Source organism: Mustela nivalis (genome assembly GCF_964662115.1).
Source record: "Mustela nivalis genome assembly, chromosome: 2".
Classification (NCBI taxonomy): domain Eukaryota; kingdom Metazoa; phylum Chordata; class Mammalia; order Carnivora; family Mustelidae; genus Mustela; species Mustela nivalis.
Window position 1 is genome coordinate 132,796,556 of NC_139021.1, and position 19,795 is coordinate 132,816,350.

The window sequence follows — 19,795 nt, forward strand, 5'->3', positions numbered from 1 at the left end:
TGGCCGGCCCCATGCTCCTATGTGATTCCTTTTGTTCTTTTTGAAAGGTCTGCGGCTGAATCACAGAAGCTCAGAGAAGGGTTGCTGACCACTCAAGCACCGCCTGTGGGCTAGGTGGTTTACATTTCTGTTAGACAAGAGAGCGTAGAGCTGTGGGCCAGCGGCAGCACCTGGGAACGTGCTAGAAATGCAGGCTCTCAAGCCCCACCGCGGACCTGCTGAGTGGGGCTCCAGGGATGGAGGAGGAAGGCCATGGCGCCCCGGGTTTCTCCACGCCTTCCGGGGGTCCTGGCTCATGCTGCTGTTTGAGAACTACCATAGTGGAGGTTGACAGGTAGGGGCTTAGAGACAGGGAGATCCAGATGTAAGGGCCAATGGCCCTGCCTTCTGACCTTGAGCAAGTTACCTAGGTTCTCTGTACCTCTTAGTCTCCTTGCCCACAAGCTGGGGGTCCTCCTAAGAGTACCGGGCTCAAAGGTTGTTGGGAATATTCAGTTGGACGCCAAGTGCTCTGTGCAGTGTCTGAGAGCCAGCTGGCCTGTAACTGTCCTTGTTACTGGTTCCCCATGTGACCCGCTGTGACTCAAGGCCATGGGAAAGGGAACGTGGGTCTGTGTGGCCAGAGAAGCCCATGAATCGCACCCAGCCCTCCCTCCAGAGCAACGTAGCAGAACCGAAGGTGACCCCACTCCTGGGGCTGCAGGGTCGAGGGCAGCTGAGATGGACATCTCCCCGCTACCGGGCTGGCTCCCCATCTTTCAGGAGCCTTCAGTGTTAACCAGAGACTCATGAACCACATGAGGCTCTTTGCTCCACCCCTTTCTCAGGGAAAGAGCAAAGGCATCTCCAGGGAAACCAGGTTTGAGAATGAGTCTGGAGACAGGGCTATCTCCAGACCCTGAGCTCTTGGGCTCGGGGCCCTCTGCTGTACGCAGTTTCCAGGAGTGTGTCTTGGCTCTTGCCCTCACTACCTGCGTGTTTTTGAAGGCTCCTTAGAGGCCTCCAGGGAACCCTGCGCTCCTCATCCGTGCCCTCCTCCCCAAGAGGAGGCTCCTGGGACCAGGCCAGGCAGAGAACACAGCCGCACTCCCAGGCTCCTGGAGAGAACTCTCCCACCGCTGTCCCCAGGTCCTCTGAGCCACCCACATGCCTTAGTGTCACATCGCACTTTCACACCTCTGGCCCCAGCCATCACTGAGAAATGAGCACAGTTGGGCTAATGATATCGCGTCCATTTTACAGATAAGCCCAGGGCCCAGGACATGGGGCAGCTGGCCTCCTCACGCACGAACCTTTTCCATGTTTTCCTTCCACAGAGCCACACTCCCCCCCGCCACGTCTTTTCCTCCTGACTTCTTTATCCCCCTAGCAGAGTGGGGTTGACCCCGCTCCCACTTCCTCCAGGGCCCGTGCCCTTCTCCATGGCATGTTTCAGGCTCTTTTCTCCCCTCTGCTCTCCCTGGAGCCCAGGGGCGCCCCACACCCCTCCCTGGAGAAAGGCCTTGTCATGGTGCACAGGGGCTGGGCACCTGCCCTCTCATACTTCCTCTGGCTCCAGCTCAGAGGTCAAGGTGAGCAGGCCGATCCCTGAGCCAAGGAGATCTAGTGATTACATCAGCAGGTACAAACAAGGTGGCAGCAGCCGGGCTGGGAGTCCCACAGGGCTGGAGGTGGAGCTCCCCCTGCCCCACGCGAGTCTGTTTCCTTCCCTCCTTCCAGCTTGCATCAGCCTTTTGAAGCTCCATGTCATCACTGAGTGGGTCATCACCGAGTGGGCCGGGGCGGGGATGTGGGGCAGGGTGGGGGAGCGGGGCACCTGGCCCGCACCTGGAACCCAGAGGAAAGCCTTAGGGCTATTGATCAAGAAGTCAGCCAGGACTCTGGCAGCCCCAGGAAGGCATAGCCACCATTTCTTACTGCAAAATGAATAAACAAACAAACAATTATAAAACTTAGAGCACCGGGCTGCCCACCTGGCAAAACAGTTTCACACTTCTGGCTTGGTGTTCCTGACAACCCCAGGGGGTTGAAGCAAGTAAAAGTGGCCCCATTTTCCAGAAGGCAAGATTGAGGCTCAGAGGGAAGTGGCTTACCCAAGGTTGCTTCATGAGCCAAGGACAGCACCATGGAGGGAAGTGGCTTACCCAAGGTTGCTTCATGAGCCAAGGACAGCACCATGGATTTCAGCCCAAGAAAAATATAAGGGATTAGAGGGGCCTAGAGAATGAGCACTCCCTGGGGTCGCCCAGGTGGAAGTAGTCAAAGCATGCTTCCGGGAGGAGGCGGACTGGCTGGCTCCCCGACTGAGAAGGAAGGAGCTACAGACATAGCTATTGATTTATTTCTGCACGGATGGTGGGTCCGCAGGCAGAGAGACATCACTGTGGGGCTAGGCTGGAAGCGGACAGAGCAGGAATCTGAGAGTCAAGATGTGGGATCCCTAACCTTGAACTTTTGCTGGGAGCTTCCCATGGGTGTGACTGAAGCTTGACGAGAGCTCTCCAAGGCCCTACCACAGGTGTGATCAAGGGGAGATGAGGACATCTGATGAATGAATGGAAGAGTGGGGGTGAGTCCCTGCCCACCACCCTATCTCCCTTGAGATGTGCCTGAGTGGCCATGTGGGTCTTCCCCTTGGCCTGGGGCACCTGTCTCCCCACGTCTCCACCGCTGAGAACTCAGCTGTTCACCCAAGACCAGGGCCAGAGAGGCAAGGGCAAGAGCACTGGGCTGAGTGCCAGGATGCCCACGTTCCAGCCCCTTTGCTTCCCACTTGCTCTGTGACCTGAGACCAGTTAATCCAACCCCTGGGAGCTCGAGTCTCCAAGGTCTGCCTCCCTCGGGACCCATGGAACCCTAGCCCAGTCTTGGCCTTGTGGAAGAAGCAGAGCAGCGGTGTGGATCGAGACCAGGGCTGGAAGCCACCTTCCCTCGCTTTCCTGGCCTGAGCGCAAACTCAGGTGGATTCCAGGCTCAGAAAAAGGACAAGGAGGAGCCCCATGCTGCTCACCTCGCCCTCCCCTGCTGGCGCTCTCAGCTTTTTCTCTGTCCCTCTCCCCATGACTCCACCTCCACCTCTCATCATCTCTCCTCCTTTGTCGCAGGGCCTGTTTCAGAGATTGGCAAAGGCCAGAGCCTGCTACCCATTTTCTCTGGCCCTGCTGTGGTTCTCTTTGTGCAAATGTGATGCCCAGATACTAGGCTTGCTGTAGCCACCCACTGGCGGTTTGCCCTTGGACAAGTCATTGCTCCTCTCCGGAAGGAAGAGTTTGGACTCAGGCCTGAGGGCCCCATAGCGCAGAGTCTGAGCTGCCTCTGGGTGCCTGCCGGGTGGCCCACAACCCGCACTGGTGCAGGGTCTGGCCAGGCGTGGTGATGGTGCTGAGGGCGGCCGGCAAGGATCATAGCCGGTTTTCTGCTTTGCAGTGTGTGGGCGGTTGTCTCCCCTTTGCGAGGAGGGGTTGTTCAGCCTGGGAGTGTGAGGCAGAGAAGGAGAGGAAATTTGTGCCCTGGGGCTCTCCAAGAACAGGCCTGACCCTGGACTTCCCAGGAGGGCATGCAGACAGCTCACCTGGAACAAAGGGCAACAGGGACCTCATCGCTGCCCCACCAGGCAATCCCTGAGCCAGAGGCTGTACCTGTGGGCTTTTTCACTCTTTTCCGCAGGACAGGGATGGGACCCTGGGCATCTTTCTGCTCAGCACCCAAATGTACCAAGCCACTGATGTCATTGCCCTGTGGCCTCCCGCACCAGCTCTGTATCCTGCTGCTTCTCCAGCGACCTGGGATGCGGTGCGGGGGGGGGGGGGGGGGCAGTCAGCCACACTGGCCCCCGCCTGTGCCGTGTGGGACCGTGCTGAGCACCAAAGATGCTTTGTGCATTTGGCTTGTGGGTTCAAAGTCTTCAGTTAAGGGCCTTGCAAGGGAGACAGAATATGGAACTGTATATCGTGGGACCTCGGTAACAAATAAGCATCCTGTCTGTAGTCTGAGAGGACCGATATCCTGTGTTAATTCTGGTAATCAGGAGGTGGGAATGGGTGGTTTTTATTTTCATTCTTATTTCTTCCTCAGTTGTCATCAGAAAAGGCCAAGAGGGGAAAAGAAAATGTTTTCATTAGAAAGACAAGGAGGATTTTTTAAGGAGTCTCTAGAGCTCAGTTTCTCTACTGGTTTTGCGGCCCAGGTGCTGTGTGATTTTTAGATCAGGCCACACCCTCTCTTCTCTCCATCTTGAAAGACAAGGATTAGATGGTCTCTGAGGTTCCCTGGGTTAGTGGTGTCCTATAGGATCGGGTTTCCAAAGGGACTTCGAGTGTCCCAGGGCTAAGGTGAGCCCAACGTGTGTGCGTCCCCTCTGGCTGCTTCCTCCCGCCTCCACCTGCCACCCCAGGTGTTGGGAGACATCCTGCAACCCTAGTAGGTCCAGCTAAACAAGCAAACAGGATTTCCAGGTTCTCCAGGAGCTTGCCTTCCAGAGAGCAGACTTGTTCAGACACAGACAGGGAACAATCAAATACAGGAAGAAGGAATTCCAGAGGTGAACACTGTCAAGAAAAACAGACAAACAAGCAAAACAACAACAACAACAAAACCCAGGACAATCTGGGGATGGCACAGGGGAGAGCAGAGGAGGATCGGTGTACACAGCCCAGTCAGGGAGGGCCTCACATGGGAGCGGCAGGTGGCACTGAGATCTCGGGGACAGAGAGTTGCTGCAAGAGTACAGAGAGATTGGCCTGTGGTGCGTGTGCACTCCAAGAGAGAAGAGCAAAGGCCCTGTGGTGGCAATAAAGGAGGCACATTCAAGGGGCAGGAAACACGCCTGCGGGCGGGGGAGAATGGCTTGGGGCGCCGTGATGATGAGTGAGCCTCTGAAGTCGGAGGGTTCGGTGCCGGGTGGGACTTCATTCTGGGCACAAATAGCAGCCGTCAGAGGCTGCAAGCAGGAGAGGGGGAGTGACCTCTGTTTCACCAGATGGCTCCGGTTGCTGTGAGCATCTCGGATTGGAGGGGAAGGGGGAAGGTAGGGAGCACAGTGAGGAGGTCCCAGCAGGAGGACCTGGGCTTAGGGAGGGAAAGGGAGCCCTCCCTAGCCAGTACTGGAGCCACTCAGGTGCATCCCATGCCAACTCTGAATGGGGAAGAGATGACCAAATAAAATAGAGGGTCCCCCAGGGGGCCTGAGCCACGGCCATTGCCGTAGAGCACTGACATAAACAGCCCTAAGAACGGAGTCACTGTCCCAGCCCAGTGGCGGGGATCCCAGGGAGAGGGTGGCCTGTGACCATGGGTATGGTCTGCGGATGTCTGCTCTGGGAGTGTGTGTGTGTCTCGGTGTGACACCAGGCTAGCAACAGGTCCCTCCAGGCTAGGATGGATCTCTGTTTGGCTGGGCTATCCAGAACAAGTCTGGGACTTGTCAGGTCCCAGAGGTAGGGAGGCCAGGTGCTGGGGTGAGGACGCCAAGACCCTCTTCCCTTCCGGCAAGCTAGTGAACTCTGGAGAGACTCTATTTGCTCATCTGCAAAATGGGCAGGAAACTAGCTGCCCCCTGCTTATCCCTTAGGGCCTTGTGAACCAAAGGAGGCCTGTGGTTTAACAAGAAGAGCTTTGGGTTTCTCATTAGCTGGGAGCCTGAGCATGTTCTTTAATTTCCTTGAGCCTCAGTCTCCTCCTCTGTGAAATGGAGCACCTAGCTCACAGGATTACTGTACTGGTGGTGTTTGTTATCACACTGCTATTGGTAAAAGGTTATTTTCTGGAATGTGATGCATAAGAGAGCTCCGAGCCCCTTGTCTGGGAGAAGAGGTGGAAGCAGAACGCACCCCAAGCCTCCTTAGGGCCCAAGCCTCCAGGCGTAGTGACACCCTGGGACCTAGGGCTTGGAAGGGGAGCCAGAAATTAGTCCTAGAAAGGCTCAGGCTGAGGGAGCCCAATGGCTGAAGGAAAGGTGTGGGAGGAGGGACTCCGGTGTGGAATGCAGCCTTCCCAGGCCCCACTGAGAGTCTGAGGGTAGACCCATAACCATAGTGTCCCTCCTGACTTTGTAAGTCGTGTGGCCCCCAGTAACGTGGGGCCTGAGCTCCATTCTGGGACTCAGTGCCTCCCATCAGCTCTTCACTTGCCCTCACTTGTCCTTGAGCCCTTCCATTTCTCAGGGTCAGCCAGATACCCCCCTTCGGGATGTAAGCCACTGCCCTAGCTGGCCATCACGGTGAGGCCGCTTCCTGTGGCCAGCACAGGAAGTGATGTCATGGGCCCAGGCGTGTCTACAGAGGGTGTGGGAAAAGGGCTGTGCAAGGGGCCTCTTTTGTTAGGAGTAACTCAGCGTCCCCCAAGCCCGCCAGCCCCCATTTGTCATCAGTAACGGCCATTGTAACTGCCTCTGAGGGGGGCCCCAGCCTGAACCCCACAGCAGCCAGAAGCCAGGGCCAGATGGAAGAAGGGCTTTGTGTCCAGGGAGGGGTCCTTCCATGGGGGGCTTATGTGTTTTTAAAACATAATAATAAGTGGGCTCCTTCCCCCCGACTCTCCGCATTCCCCACTGAGCACATCAGCCTCGCAGTGAATGGAAGAGATTTTCCATGCAGTGGGAGGTCAAGTCTGGCGAGAATCAGCCCGCGTCCAGGGGCTAGAAAGACTGTGATTGCTGGTGATGAATGTGCCCAGCGTGGGGTGTCTCTCTGTCCCTCACCTCCCGCCTGCTCCCCTTTCCCCTTCCAGCCCTGCCCCGTCGGCGTGGGCGCCGCCTCAACGCCAGCCAGCCCTGGAGACCCACGGCCCAGCTCAGCTACAGATGCCCACCTCCTGCTGCTGAGCCTAGGGTCTCGGGACTGGCCCTGTCCCCCACCTGGGGACCCCAGACCGGCGGGTGGGGACGGCAAGGCCCTCCGTACCCACCACGGCGGCCTCATGCTCAGGTCTCTGCCCTGGGCAAGACCAGAGGCGGCCCTGGCTGATGTGGGTAGTGATGACTTTCCATCCCAGGCAGGGGGAATCCAGAGACCAAACGTTTGCCTCCAGCCTTGCTCTGCCCGTGCGGTCTACCCTTCTCAGCCCCCAAGCAGAAACTGCACTCTGGTCCAGCTTGGCTATTGATTTGCTGTGTGATGTTGAAATAGTTACATTCCCTCTCTCAGCTGGTGGAACGTAGGGCTCCAGGCCCCTCTGACTATGACTTTCTATGCTTCTGCCTTTTCTCCCCTTTCTTATAGATGGCCCCAAGAGGTAAAACAACCTCCCCAAGGTTTTGGTGGCAGAGTGGGGATTCGAACCCGTTCCTCGCAGGGTCACCGTCAGGGAAGCAGGAGTGTCTGGTGATAGTCTCCCTTGTAGGAATGTCTGAACACTGTAGTTTTAGCTTCTCCCTCTCCTCAGGGGTAGCTCTGGAAAGTGCAGCTTCTTCCCTTTGGTCCTGAAGCCACTTCCTTCACCTCCAAGGCCTGGCTCCTGCTTATTCTAGTGGCTCAGATTCTGACACCTCTTGAGCAAGCCCAGGGCATTGGCTTCCTCCCTGCCAAGTGGGACCCTGTGTCCCCACACTGGGTCCTGCCCAGGCCTAGCCCCTGGGAGGGAGTATTGAACCTAGCACAGCAACTCCTGGCAGGTGGGGATGGGGCTTGGGCTCTCGGCTCTGTTTCTCCATCCCACAGGCTCCACTCACCTAGTAGAGGCCCTAGAGGCCGGTTACTCAGTCCTAACACCGTGGGAGGACACCAAGGAAGGTGTGGAGGGCTCCCTGCTCTCCAGAGTGGCCACCAAAGCTATTAAAGGAAACTTGGAGCTGCCAGAAGCAGGACGTGCCTGCTGGACCCCCAACATGACCACCCCCTGCCCTCCATGCTTTAAGTGGGGTTCAGAGCAAAATGGAACTTGTCCACAAGGAAGCCAGGTTGGTGGTGAGGGTGTGCAAAACTGTGTCTCATGACTTTGTGAAAGCAAGGCAAGAAGGCCAGGGGACGCAGCCCCACACTTCAGAGGAAACACTCTTCTGTGGAAACTCAGAGGTTAAAATTGTAGCAATGGCTGGAACCTCAGACAGCAAATTTTAGTTGAAAATTTCAGTTGAAAGTAAGAAGGACTTTTCCATTAGGTCGGTTCAAAGGAGATCCTGGCTGAGACGAACAGCGGTAGTGAGTTCCCTGTCTCTGGAGGGATGCGAGTCAAGGTTGGATGGAATGGATGAGGGATGTTGTACAAGACGGCCCTCACAGTAACCTCTCTCCCTGTGACTCTACATCTATGTGACACACATGACACATGTGACAAGAACCCTCAGGCAGCTGTAGGTAAATTGGAAGTGGGGGTTTGAAAGGCCCCCACAAGTGGTCCCACCTGGAGGCACGGGTGGTCCTCGTGAGCTGAGGCCTGGGGTGGGAGGGCCTGGGCCTAATTGGGAGAGCCCAGCAGCAAATAGTGCCTCCCCCTTCCTCCCTGGGCTCCTCCACACTGTGCCATAGGACCACAGTCTGTGCAGGGGGTCTTTAAGCGAGCATTAACAGTGGCAAAAAAGGTGACCACTCCCACAGGAAATTCTCTTCAGCAATTAAAAATGGACCCAGTAGGGGGCGCCTGGGTGGCTCTATCATTAAGTGTCCGCCTTTGGCTCAGGTCATGATCCCAGAGTCCTGGGATCAAGCCCCGAATCCGGCTTCCTGGTCAGTGGGAAGCCTGCTTCTCCCTCTCCCACTCCCCTGCTTGTGTCCCCTCTCTCACTGTCTCTCTCTCTCAGAGAGAAAGACAGAAAGACAGACACACTTGGTGTTCCTGCCAGCAGGAACTCCAGATCTGGATCTGGCCTGGCACAAGCAGGCTGCCCTCCACTGGGGGCTCTTCTCAGGTCTGAGTCTCCTCTGGAGAGAGCCGTAGCAAAGCCAGGGCAAAGGTGATGGGAAGAGATGGCCCTTTCTCCCACTGACCAGATGACCTTGCCATGAGGCAAGTCCCTGGGTGCCCTGTGTTTTCATCTGGAAAATGGGAAGATAAGCCTCTGCTTGGGGGCTGTGGGAAATAAATTGGGCAAAATATTTCAAGTTCCTGCCACGTAGTAGAAGCAAATCCCAGTTCTAATCCAGAAGCCAGATTCAGGTACCTGAATGCCCAGGTTATCTCCCTCGGTTTGCGGCCCACTGGCTGCATAGCCCTGTGCCAGTGACTTCATCTCCCTCGGCCCCTGTTTCCTTGTCTGTAGTAAAGGCATAATAATAGTACCTAATGCATAGGGCTGTGGTTCCCAAAAGCTATGCCAAAGCACCCCAGGGTGCTGCACGCATTCCCAAGGGTGCTATGGGAAACTGTTCATCTTGAAGGAAAGACAGCCGTGCTGAACAGCTGCCAGACATTGCCACAACTGTTGGCTCAAGACAGCTGTCGATGTCAACATCGCGTATCCTACTTCTGTCCTTTTCTCAGCATCCTGTCTTTGCAGAGGTGGGGTTTGGGCATTCAGAAGTACTCTGAGACAGACAGTGAGGGTGGAGGGGCCAGTCTGATTCCAAGACTGAGAAGCAGTAGTACCCAAACGACTTTCACACCCCACACGCCTCGTCACTGTGGCTCTTTAAGAATGGACTACAGATCTTACTTTTTCTTTCAATTTACGGGTCTTGTTTTTTCAAAAGGCTGCCAAGTTGTTGGGACACACACACACACACACACACACACACACACACACAAGCTGTTTAGATCTAACTATTTAACCTCTAGGAATTTCTTTTGGCCTTGGGGTAAAAGTTACCAAGATACTAAAGACCAAGGAAGTGTAGGAGGCTCTGTGGGGGTTGTTGCGGGACTGTGAGTTCAGAGGAAAGCTGCGGGCAGAGTTGTCCCCTGGGGACCCTGAAACTCCATCAGTCTTCTCCCTCTGGGCTGGCCCTCAGCCGGGACGCCTGTGGAGCCTCCCTCAACTGTGACGGCCCAAGCCAGGGGACAAGCCAAGGAGGGGAATGCCCACTGATGTGGCTGGCTGGGGACCTAGCTTAGCTGTTCCCCAGACCCTGGCAGCACTCCCCACCCCCCAGCCCCACTTTTATCGAACTTGGATTCTCTGACCACCTACTACATGCCAGGTAAACATAGAGTCTGCCGGTGGTCTGTCTGGGGAGGATTTCTCTGGTCAGAACTGGCCCTTCTTGTCTCCTGGCTGCATCTGAATTCAGGACCCCAGGGGGATGGAGACGTTGTAAGGGGGCACCAGCTACATCAAGGTCCCCCCCCCCCTCGCCCTGCCGGGCTTGGGGAGGCATCAGTGAGGATCCCTGGCTACATCCCACCAAGGCCAGAGAGGAAGCTTTGTGTCAGGGTAGAGAGGAGGGCTGGGGTGGGGATGGGGGGCGGGCGGAGGCTGCCAGACTAGGGCCCTGCTGTACTAATGGACGTGTCTCCTGTTCAGTTCCCTCCGCGGTGTCTGCGCCTGCTTTATAAATGAGCCGCATTAGGGTTATAAAACCAAGTCGTAAATACCGGCTGTAGTGCCGCAGAGAGTCAGAGCAGCCATCACCTGGGGGGCTGGGGGCCGTATGTTTAGAAGAGGGAGCTAGCAAGTGACTGGACCCATGGGCTCCCCTGTACCTTCTCTGGTGACCTCCACCTCCCCAGAGGGAGGCCTGGTCCCCCCCATTTCACAGATGGCAGTGCCCGAGGTCAGGAAGGGTGACTTCAGACCCAGAGGTGGCTCCATCTGAAGTCTGTGCCCTGCCTCACCCCCCTCAGGTCTGAGACTGAAGCAAGGCGCTTGTGGCAGGGGTGGGGGAGCGGGTCATGGAGCCTTGCTGGTGCTCTGCTGCCTGCACGCCCTCCTGGCTCTACTTGCTCTTCCGGCTCCTGGGAGACGCCATCCCGCTCCCTGGGCGGGGTTTCACCTTGCTGTCAACTGCCCCAGCTCCCAGACCCCAGGGGCTGCCAGTCTTCTACCTACTCGGAAGGGGTCTATCTGCCCGGCAGAGGGAGGTGGGCATGGACAAGCCCTGAGATCCTCCGTGTCCTTCCCAGTTTAGCTGCGCACCAGCCAGGGAGCTTCGGTCCGTCGTTCCCCCACGCGGACGGTTTTCAGTTCCGAAACAAGGACGGTTGTGGCCTCGATGAGCCTTTAATGAGAGAGGTCTTAGAGTTGTGGGGTCCTGGCTGGTGTCAGGACAGGATCCATTCGGATTCTCAGATGCAGGGATGCTCACCCTGTCCCCGAGCTACTCCAGCAGCAGGCCATGTGGAGTCCTGAGCAGTATCCCAGATGCCGGGGGTCTGTTTATCGGGTTCAGAACTTGGCTCTGCCTCTTGCTAGCTCTGTGCCCTGGAGCAAGCTGCTTCACCTCTCCCAGCCTCAGTTTCCCCACATAGAAATCAAAGACTCCCATAAATACCTTACAGAGTTGTTGCAAGAGTGAGGTAAGCTGACTGTGTAAAGTACTAAAAACATAGCCCCTACTTAATGCCAGGCGTCCATTTTCATGTGACGATGTGCACCTACTATGCGCTTGCCCCCTCCTGGGTGCTCACGCTTGTCTCGCTCCTGTGGTCCTCAGAACAGCCCAGGAAAGGGTGTTGATCTCCCTGCCATCTTCAGAGACGAAATACCGTGCTGGGAGTTAAAGGGCTGTCCTGGGGTCCCACGGAACATGCTAGATGGAGCAGGTTTCACACTTTCCTGCTGACTTCCCCTTAGCTCTCGCGGGCCACACACACGCACTCCCCCCTGTGACTGACCGTCTGGAGCCAGTGACAACCTGTGCATGTTCTCAGAGCGCCTGAACCCCCCAACCTCACCCCAAGTCTTAGCAGGAGCTCCTGGGCCACAAAGAGATGGCTTGTTTTGTTCATTCTGGAAAACAGAGTGTCCCTTTGGCCCCTTTGGACATAGGGGGCTCCCTAGGGCCATGCATGTCCCATCGTGACCTCCTGGGCTGGGGGCAAGTGCTTCCTGAGACCCCACCCCACTAGAGGGACTGGGGTACTGGGACAGTGACAGGCCGTGGCTGGCAGTGAGGGGCTGGGCGGATGCACACCCCTGCAGTTTAATTCATTGTTCCCTCTGGAGCTTAGCCCCCCCATCGCTCGCCCCAGCCATCTGATTGTTTGGCGCTTGGTGTCGTAAAGTCAGTTTTCCTAAAGTGGATAGTGAACCAATGGCCTGGCCTGGCCTGGTTTCCCTCCCTCCCAGAGCTGGTCGTGGTGGGACCCTCTCCCTTCCTGTTTGTCTCACCTCGTGAGGCACTGTTCTTTCCACAGAGGCCGGCGGGCCGGGGTTCGCATTTGGCCCCTTGTTGGGGAGGAGTTGTAGTGGACACAGCCCATCTGTGTTCCCAGGCTGCGCAGTTTTCTTGTCTGCTCTTAGGGTGGAGTGTGTGCATTCGGCTGAGGTGGGAAGGGCTGAGGAGTGGGGCAGAGACCACCCCGAGGAGGGGAGGCTCTGTGTAAACGCTGCTGGGGAGGTGGTCTCCCACTCCATGCTGCTGCCTGCCCTAGGCATTCAGAGGAGGAGGCCCCATGGGGGGGCCAAGCACCAAGGAACCAGACCTGGTGCAGCCACCCCACCTGACCCCACCTCATGCCTCTGAGGGTCCTGGGTTGTCTCCCCACCTCCACCAGCCTGGCAGGCTGGGGCTGCCAAGGGCAGCTGTGGCTTTAGGGCAAAACTGGCTGCTTGTGATCCATGCCAGCCCTTCATGTCCTGTGGCATCACTATGGGAAACCGGAGGGAGGCTTAGTAGGTCCAGTTCAGGGGATACTGGGGAGGGCTCAAGGGGTGTCCTGGCCCGGACCATCCATTCAGCTCTCTGGGCCACCCTGACATCTCTGTCTGGAAAGAAGGAGAATCACCCAGGGTCAGAGAGCTAGGACTGGCTCCAAAGCACAACCTGGTAAGAGCTGGGGGATGGGGAAACTGAGGCTCCAGGAGGGCCAGACCTTGCCTGGGTCACAGAGGGCATCTCGGCTGGTCTCCAGCTACTCACTGCACACCCCCCCTACCAGCCTCAGCCTCATGAAGCTCGCCCTCCCTCCACAGGCACGGATTCCGGCAGCGAGGTGCTCCCCGACTCCTTCCCGTCAGCGCCGGCTGAGCCCCTGCCCCACTTCCTCCAGGAGCCCCAGGACGCCTACATCGTGAAGAATAAGCCTGTGGAGCTGCGCTGCCGCGCCTTCCCCGCCACGCAGATCTACTTCAAGTGCAACGGCGAGTGGGTTAGCCAGAATGACCACGTCACACAGGAGGGCCTGGATGAGGCCACGGGTGAGCCTGCTCCACTAGTCCGGTCACCACCAGGGCCCAGGGGTGCCAGGGACACTGGGTCCTGGGCCTGGCTCTACCCTGGGCTCTGTGTGAGACTTCACATGGCCATGGTGCCCCCCCCCCGGGGCCTCAGTTTCCCCTCTGGGATTTATCCTGGATCTGTATCTCCCCAAGCATTGGCCACATGTCCCTGTCTGACTTTGCACTACCAAATGAAAGAGCACGAAGTCCTTTTCTCTCTGTCTCCATCTTACATCAGGGAGCAGTTGGGGGCAACGGGGCGAACGTTCTTCACGCATACACTCTCACGCTTGTACACTCCAGCACCTGCTGTGCACCCTGCATCACGAGGAGGAGCTGCCCCGTCCGCAGCCCCGGCCCCCCAGCACGTACCCAGATTCTGGGACCGTCCTTATTGTCAGAGGGCCTCTGGGTTTGTGGGAAGTGATTCTGTTCCCGTTCATAAGATGCTGTGTCTCCTCCTCCAGCTGTGTTTGCTTTGAAGACGAGGTTGGTTTTACTAAGTAGAACACCATGGAGGTGGTGCAGGGACAGAGCCCAGATCCCAACAGGAAGATGTACGTGGGGTCCCGGGCACCCCCAGAGGTGTCCCCGAAGCCAGATGGGGGCTTCCGTGTCCCCAGGCCCCTCAGAGGGGGTCCTTTCCAGGGCTCCAGGGGACCGCTGCTGCTGGTGACCTACAGGTGGTCAGTGCCAGGCAGCCCCAGCCAGGCCCAGGTTCTGGGGGGCCTCTCGCCCCACAGCCTGCCTCTGCTTTGGTTTCCTCCCCATGTTTCTTGGTCTGTCCCCCAACACAACATGCTCTCTCTCACTCTCTCTCCTGTCTCCCTCCTTCCAACTTCTATTTTTCTGGGAAAATCTCGCCGATTTCAGAACCATCCAGGCTTAAAAATACACCCCAGAATGTACTTTAATGCCACTCAACTGTGTACATTAAAATGGTAAGTTTTAAGTGATCTATATTTTACCAACATTTTGAGAGAATTTTAGAAAACAGATCTGGAGTCTCATGCTCCTCCCAAATCTAAAAAATAAAATAAAGAATTTTTTTTTTTAAGATTTTATTTATTTATTTGTCAGAGAAAGAGAGAGAAAGAGAGCACAAGCAGGCAGAGTGGTAGGCAGAGGTGGAGAGAGAAGCAGGCTCCCTGCTAAGCGGGGAGCCTGGTGTGGGACTTGATCCTAGGACCCTGGGATCATGACCTGAGCTGAAGGCAGCGGCTTAACTGACTGAGCCACCCAGGATTCCCAAAAAAGGAATTTTTAAAAGAAAAAAGAAATGTACCTCAGCCACCCCCGTGGCTGCGTGACTCTGGGAAGCTCCTCACACTCTATGAACCCCACTTCCTATCCTTGTAAACTGGACATTAATGAAGGTCCCCATGGCGGTGGAACACGGCGGGGCCTGCTCAGTGTTGAGCGTAGTGCCAGGCACTCAGTAGACTCCATTTCTTCCATCTTCTTTCTGGCTTTTTCTTGGGCTCTTTCTTCTTGAAACTTGCCCTTATTTCTGTGTCCCCCTGAGGCCCTCTGGCCCAGATCAGAGGTCAGTGGAGTGCGTCCAAACCAAGCAGAAGGGTGGTGTACCTCTCACCAACCCTGCAATTGGGAGTAATTGTAACAGCACGGCCCCTACTCCCCCTGCTAGCAGGCCCATGAATGCCCCCTTCCAGTGCTGTGGAAAAACCAGGCTGGGCAGGGAAAGAGAATTGAACAGCCCAGTCATGCTCCGTAGGGTACTTTCACAGCAGGTGGTGGGTGGGCCAGGGTCAGAGGGGCCTTCCCTCCAGAAGTGAGGCCTGGCTCAAAGCTGATGGTGACTGGGGGTGCATTATGTACAGGGGGAGACAGAAGATTGAGGTTGGGGCCAGGATTCAGACCTGCCCAGCCACCCAAACCCACACTTGGCCACCATGCCACAGTACCACGGAGAGTACAGTAGACAGTCCTACCCTCGAGGGGCTCATCAGAGCCCATGTGTAAGCATGAGAGGAAGAACTAGGACATGTGGCAGGGAAGAGCAGGGAATTCTGAAACAGGGGTAGTCAGGAAGGGCTTCCTGGAGGAGGAGGCCTTGCAGTCCTCCTACAGGCTTTGGGGGAAGAGCTTTGGATGGGCATCCGAATCCAGAAGGGTTCACTCCTTTTCTGAGCATAAGAAGCTTTGTCAATGGTTTGTAGGAGAGTGATGGATCCTCTCTGGGTAGGCTGCTGGATCCAGTATCCAGAGAGGCCTCCAGGCCCTAGTAGGGAGCTGTTGAGAGATCGGAGAGCTCCCAGGAAGAGGGGCCTCCCACCATCTCCAGCTCCTAAGCAGAGAGAGGCCACATGTTGTCTTCACATACTTGTGGAAAACCTTTTCTGTACCAGGTCGTGGGCCCCAGCAGTAAACAGAGCAAAGCCCTGCTTTATTCCCCTGCAGGAAATAATAATTATCACAGACCACATCAGTAGATGATACAGTTCCAGAGAGTGGTCAGTGCTGTTGGAAAACCAGGCTGGGCAGGGAAAGAGACCTGCACAGCCCAGTCATGCTCCGTGTGGCACTTTGACAGTGGGTGGGGGGTAGGCCAGGTTCAGAGGGGCTTTCCCTCCAGAAGTGAGGCCCAGGTGATAGTGATTGGGGGTCCAGTAGGCACATGGGAGCCAGAAGAGAGTTCCAGCCAGGGAACTGGGTGTGCAAAGGCCCTGTGGCTGGTGGAGGGAAGATGCCCAGTGAGGCTGTGGGCAGACAGACAGTGTAGGGCCTCACAGCCATGTGGGGGATCAAGGTCTTTGTGTTGTGAGGAGTAGAGGCACAACCAGGGGAGTGACCTGGCTTTGTCCATTTTGCAGAGCACACCCTGGCTTTAGGGCAGGACGTGGCTGGCACGGGACAGAGGGTTTGCATTATCCGGGGCAGTCTCCAGGGGAGTGGCATTGGTGGCTCTGGCCAGGGAAATAGATGGAAACGGGAGGCACTTGGCAGAAGAGAAACAGATGTCCCGCTGCCATGTCCCTGCTTCCCATGCTCAGACCTGCCCCCTGCTGACATCTGTCTCCCCCTCTCAGGCCTGCGGGTGCGGGAGGTCCAGATCGAGGTGTCACGGCAGCAGGTGGAGGAGCTCTTCGGGTTGGAAGATTACTGGTGCCAGTGTGTGGCCTGGAGCTCCGCCGGCACCACCAAAAGTCGCCGGGCCTATGTCCGCATCGCATGTACGCCGTCTTACACCCCCACCCCACTCCTCCGGGGCCCCTTCCCTGTGCCTCCTGGAGAGGAAGTTCCTCCTCTGTGGGGGCATCTCTGGCTGAAGATGCCCACTGCAGAGACCTCAGGGCCCGTGGGTACCCACTGAGCAGAAGCCTCTTAGACCCAGAAACGGGGCCACCTCTGGCCTTGGAATTTCTAATGGCCCCTATCGCCTACTTTTCTATAAAGGACCTACCTCCACGTTGTTCCATGCTTACGATCCCAGAGTCAGGGAGGGAAACCTATTCTACCAACTCCACCTGGGAGGGCCCCCAATTTGGAGAAGAGGATATGCCCCAGGTCAAACCCCTTCCCTTGGTGTGCACTGCCACCTAGTGGCTAGAGTTGGGCACCTCAGGCTTCAGTTCCCCCTCACTGTGCCTGGTGACCTACTCCTCTTGCTTCTCCCAGATCTGCGCAAGAATTTCGATCAGGAGCCTCTGGGCAAGGAAGTGCCCCTGGACCAGGAGGTTCTCCTGCAGTGCCGCCCACCAGAGGGGGTGCCTGTGGCTGAGGTGAGTGGGGACAAGAGGAATACCAGGCATGGCAGGGTCCAGCCAGACGTGGTATTCACTACCAGCCATGGTGCCTCAGGTTCCCAGAGCTCTCCCCATTTCATAGATGGGAATGTCAAGGCTTGAGACAGAAGGGAACTACCACCTCTGAACAATTCAGCATGCACTAGATTCTGGATAGGCATAACCTCGAAGCTGGGGCAGAGCTGGGGCCAGATCCCCAAGGGCTACTTGGGTTGATCCCAGGCTCACTCTCTTGCAAGGGAAGTGCCTGTGGCTGAATCCTCCTTCCCCACCCAAAAGCCAAAGCCCCGCTTTATGGACACCAAAGGGTCTCATAATGCCTGGGTCTGAGCATGGATACACTCCATGCGGCTTTTGCCTTAATGGCAGAAGGCACGCGCTGCTAGCTAATGCTTATTTTGTACTTACGGTGAGCTAAGTTCTCCCGCTCTCCACACTAATGTATTTAATCCTTGCGACAGCTCTGTCGGGTAGATGCTAATAAATGCTGCCCTCTGACTGATGAAATTGAGGCTGTCCAGCTAGTGGGTGGTTGTCACAATCCCTGGGTTCTGTACTATCAGCACAGTGCCTGTCCTATGGAAGGCCTGCCTCACCATGTCACCGCCATGGGCGGAACATGGATAGAACTTCTGTCCTGATTATGGCCGGGTGTCCTATCCCCTTCACAGAGGGCCCACTCCCCGGGATGCAGGTGAGTAGGCACTGGCCCTCACGCCCCCCCCTCCAACTACCCTCCTCCAGGTGGAGTGGCTGAAGAATGAGGACATCATTGACCCCACCCAGGACACCAACTTCCTGCTCACCATCGACCACAACCTCATCATCCGCCAGGCCCGCCTGTCAGACACAGCCAACTACACCTGTGTGGCCAAGAACATCGTAGCCAAACGCCGAAGCACCACCGCCGCCATCACTGTCTATGGTATGGGCCCACGCTGGGGCAGCCTAGCCAGGGGCTCAGGAGAGCCTGGGCCATCTGCCCGTCTCACCGAGTCCTATCAAAGAGGCCAGCAGGGTGCCAATGGACAGCTGGGAGGCTGAGGCCCAGCAAGGGGAGGTGCCTTTACCAGGATCACACAGCAAAGCTAGCAGTCAGGTCAGGCACTCTGGGCTTGGACTTGGAACAGGGCCTAGTCAGTATCCTCATTCCCGAGCCTGGTGTCCCAGCAGAGTGAGAAACCACCACCTTGGCCTATAGGCTATTCCTTGCTGTTCCCTTGGACATAGCGGGGCACAGCCATAGCTGAGATGCTTTGAGTGTGTTAGAAAGAACCCTACATCTGGTTTTATTACCAGGTGGCCTTGAGTAAGCATCAGCCCTCTCTGGACCTTCATTTGCCATTGTACAATGAGGTTGGGGATAGAGCTTGACCTCCCTGGTCCCCTCTGGGGTTGATGGCTGCAGCCCAGATCTGTCCCCAGTGCTACAGCAGGAGGGGTCCACTTAGGAAAGGCCAGGCCTCAGCAGAAGGGCCTCATCGGGGCTGGAGATGGGGTTAGGGGGCCCACAGGTGGCAGAGCAGGACCAAGCAGGTGACACTGCTGCCCTTGCAGTAAACGGCGGCTGGTCCAGCTGGGCAGAGTGGTCACCCTGCTCCAACCGCTGTGGCCGTGGCTGGCAGAAGCGCACTCGGACCTGCACCAACCCGGCACCACTCAATGGAGGTGCCTTCTGTGAGGGTCAGGCCTTCCAAAAGACCGCCTGCACCACCGTGTGCCCAGGTAAGGCCAGGGGCTGGCCGGCATCCCACCTCCCCTTCCATGGCCCCACCCTAGTTCCCAGCCCTCCTTTCTGTGCCCACGGGGCTGCCGCACTGGGGCTGGCCACTCTCTTTCATTGTGGGGAGTTGAAGATGCTTGTCCTAGGGCTTCTGCCCTCTCATTCTGTGCAGGCTGCTAAAGAGACAGACACAGAGGCTCTGAGCGGCCATCTGAGGGGTGGGCTCTCCTGCCCTCCAGGCTGACGGTTCTCCGGTGTCAGCCCCAGGGCTGGGGTCCCAGGCTGCCTGGGGTGGGAGGAGCCTGTGCCCCTGCCCTTGACCTAGACATATCTTGACCGCCACCCCTAATCCTGCAAAGGCCCTCTCTTCTCCTCTGCTCTTCATGTCACCCTGTGCATCCCCGTCTGTGGGTCCCCTGCATGCCTGGTTTTGTCTGGGCTCTTGGGTTTCTGTGTGTTTGCCTTGGGCTTGAGTCCCTGTGAGGGCCCTGGGCTGTGTCTGAGAGAGACAGAGGAGAGAGAGAGAGTGTGTGTGTTCGTGTATGTGTTTGTGTTCTGTCTGCCACGCCCCCTCCATCGGTGCTCCGGCTCGGTGTCTTGGGGGTGGGTGTTGCCTTATGGCTTGCATGTCTGGGGACCTTGTCTTGCCGTAGTGCGCATGCGTGGGTGTGGGTGCGTTGCGGCCTTCTGAGTGTGTAACGGCGTGTGCCATGCCCCACGCTCCCACAGTGGACGGAGCATGGACGGAATGGAGCAAGTGGTCAGCCTGCAGCACCGAGTGTGCCCACTGGCGCAGTCGCGAGTGCATGGCGCCCCCGCCCCAGAACGGAGGCCGAGACTGCAGCGGGACCCTGCTCGACTCCAAGAACTGCACAGATGGGCTCTGCGTGCAGAGTGAGTCCTCAGGACGCCAGGGACCCGGGGTGTGGGCTTGAGCCGGATGGGAGGGGGTCCCCCCAGGCCGCCCCAGGTCTCAGGTGCCGCTGCAGTGGAGCAGCCCGTGGGGCCTCTGCCCACCCGCCCACGTGCATCATCTCATCTGCGCGTTTTCTGTCA

The 19,795-nt window shown here is 57.2% G+C and overlaps 1 protein-coding gene across 2 annotated transcripts in view; it reads left to right on the plus strand.

Moving 5' to 3' along the window:
* UNC5B (unc-5 netrin receptor B) overlaps positions 1-19,795 on the plus strand; it is a 79,078-nt gene that overhangs the window by 48,283 nt on the left and 11,000 nt on the right. For both annotated transcript variants that reach the window (XM_082714154.1, XM_082714153.1), the window contains exons 2-7: positions 13,004-13,228; positions 16,300-16,443; positions 16,889-16,992; positions 17,761-17,941; positions 18,574-18,741; positions 19,469-19,633. In XM_082714154.1, the coding sequence (XP_082570280.1) occupies positions 13,004-13,228; positions 16,300-16,443; positions 16,889-16,992; positions 17,761-17,941; positions 18,574-18,741; positions 19,469-19,633 (987 nt within the window). The remainder of the gene's footprint in view (positions 1-13,003; positions 13,229-16,299; positions 16,444-16,888; positions 16,993-17,760; positions 17,942-18,573; positions 18,742-19,468; positions 19,634-19,795) is intronic.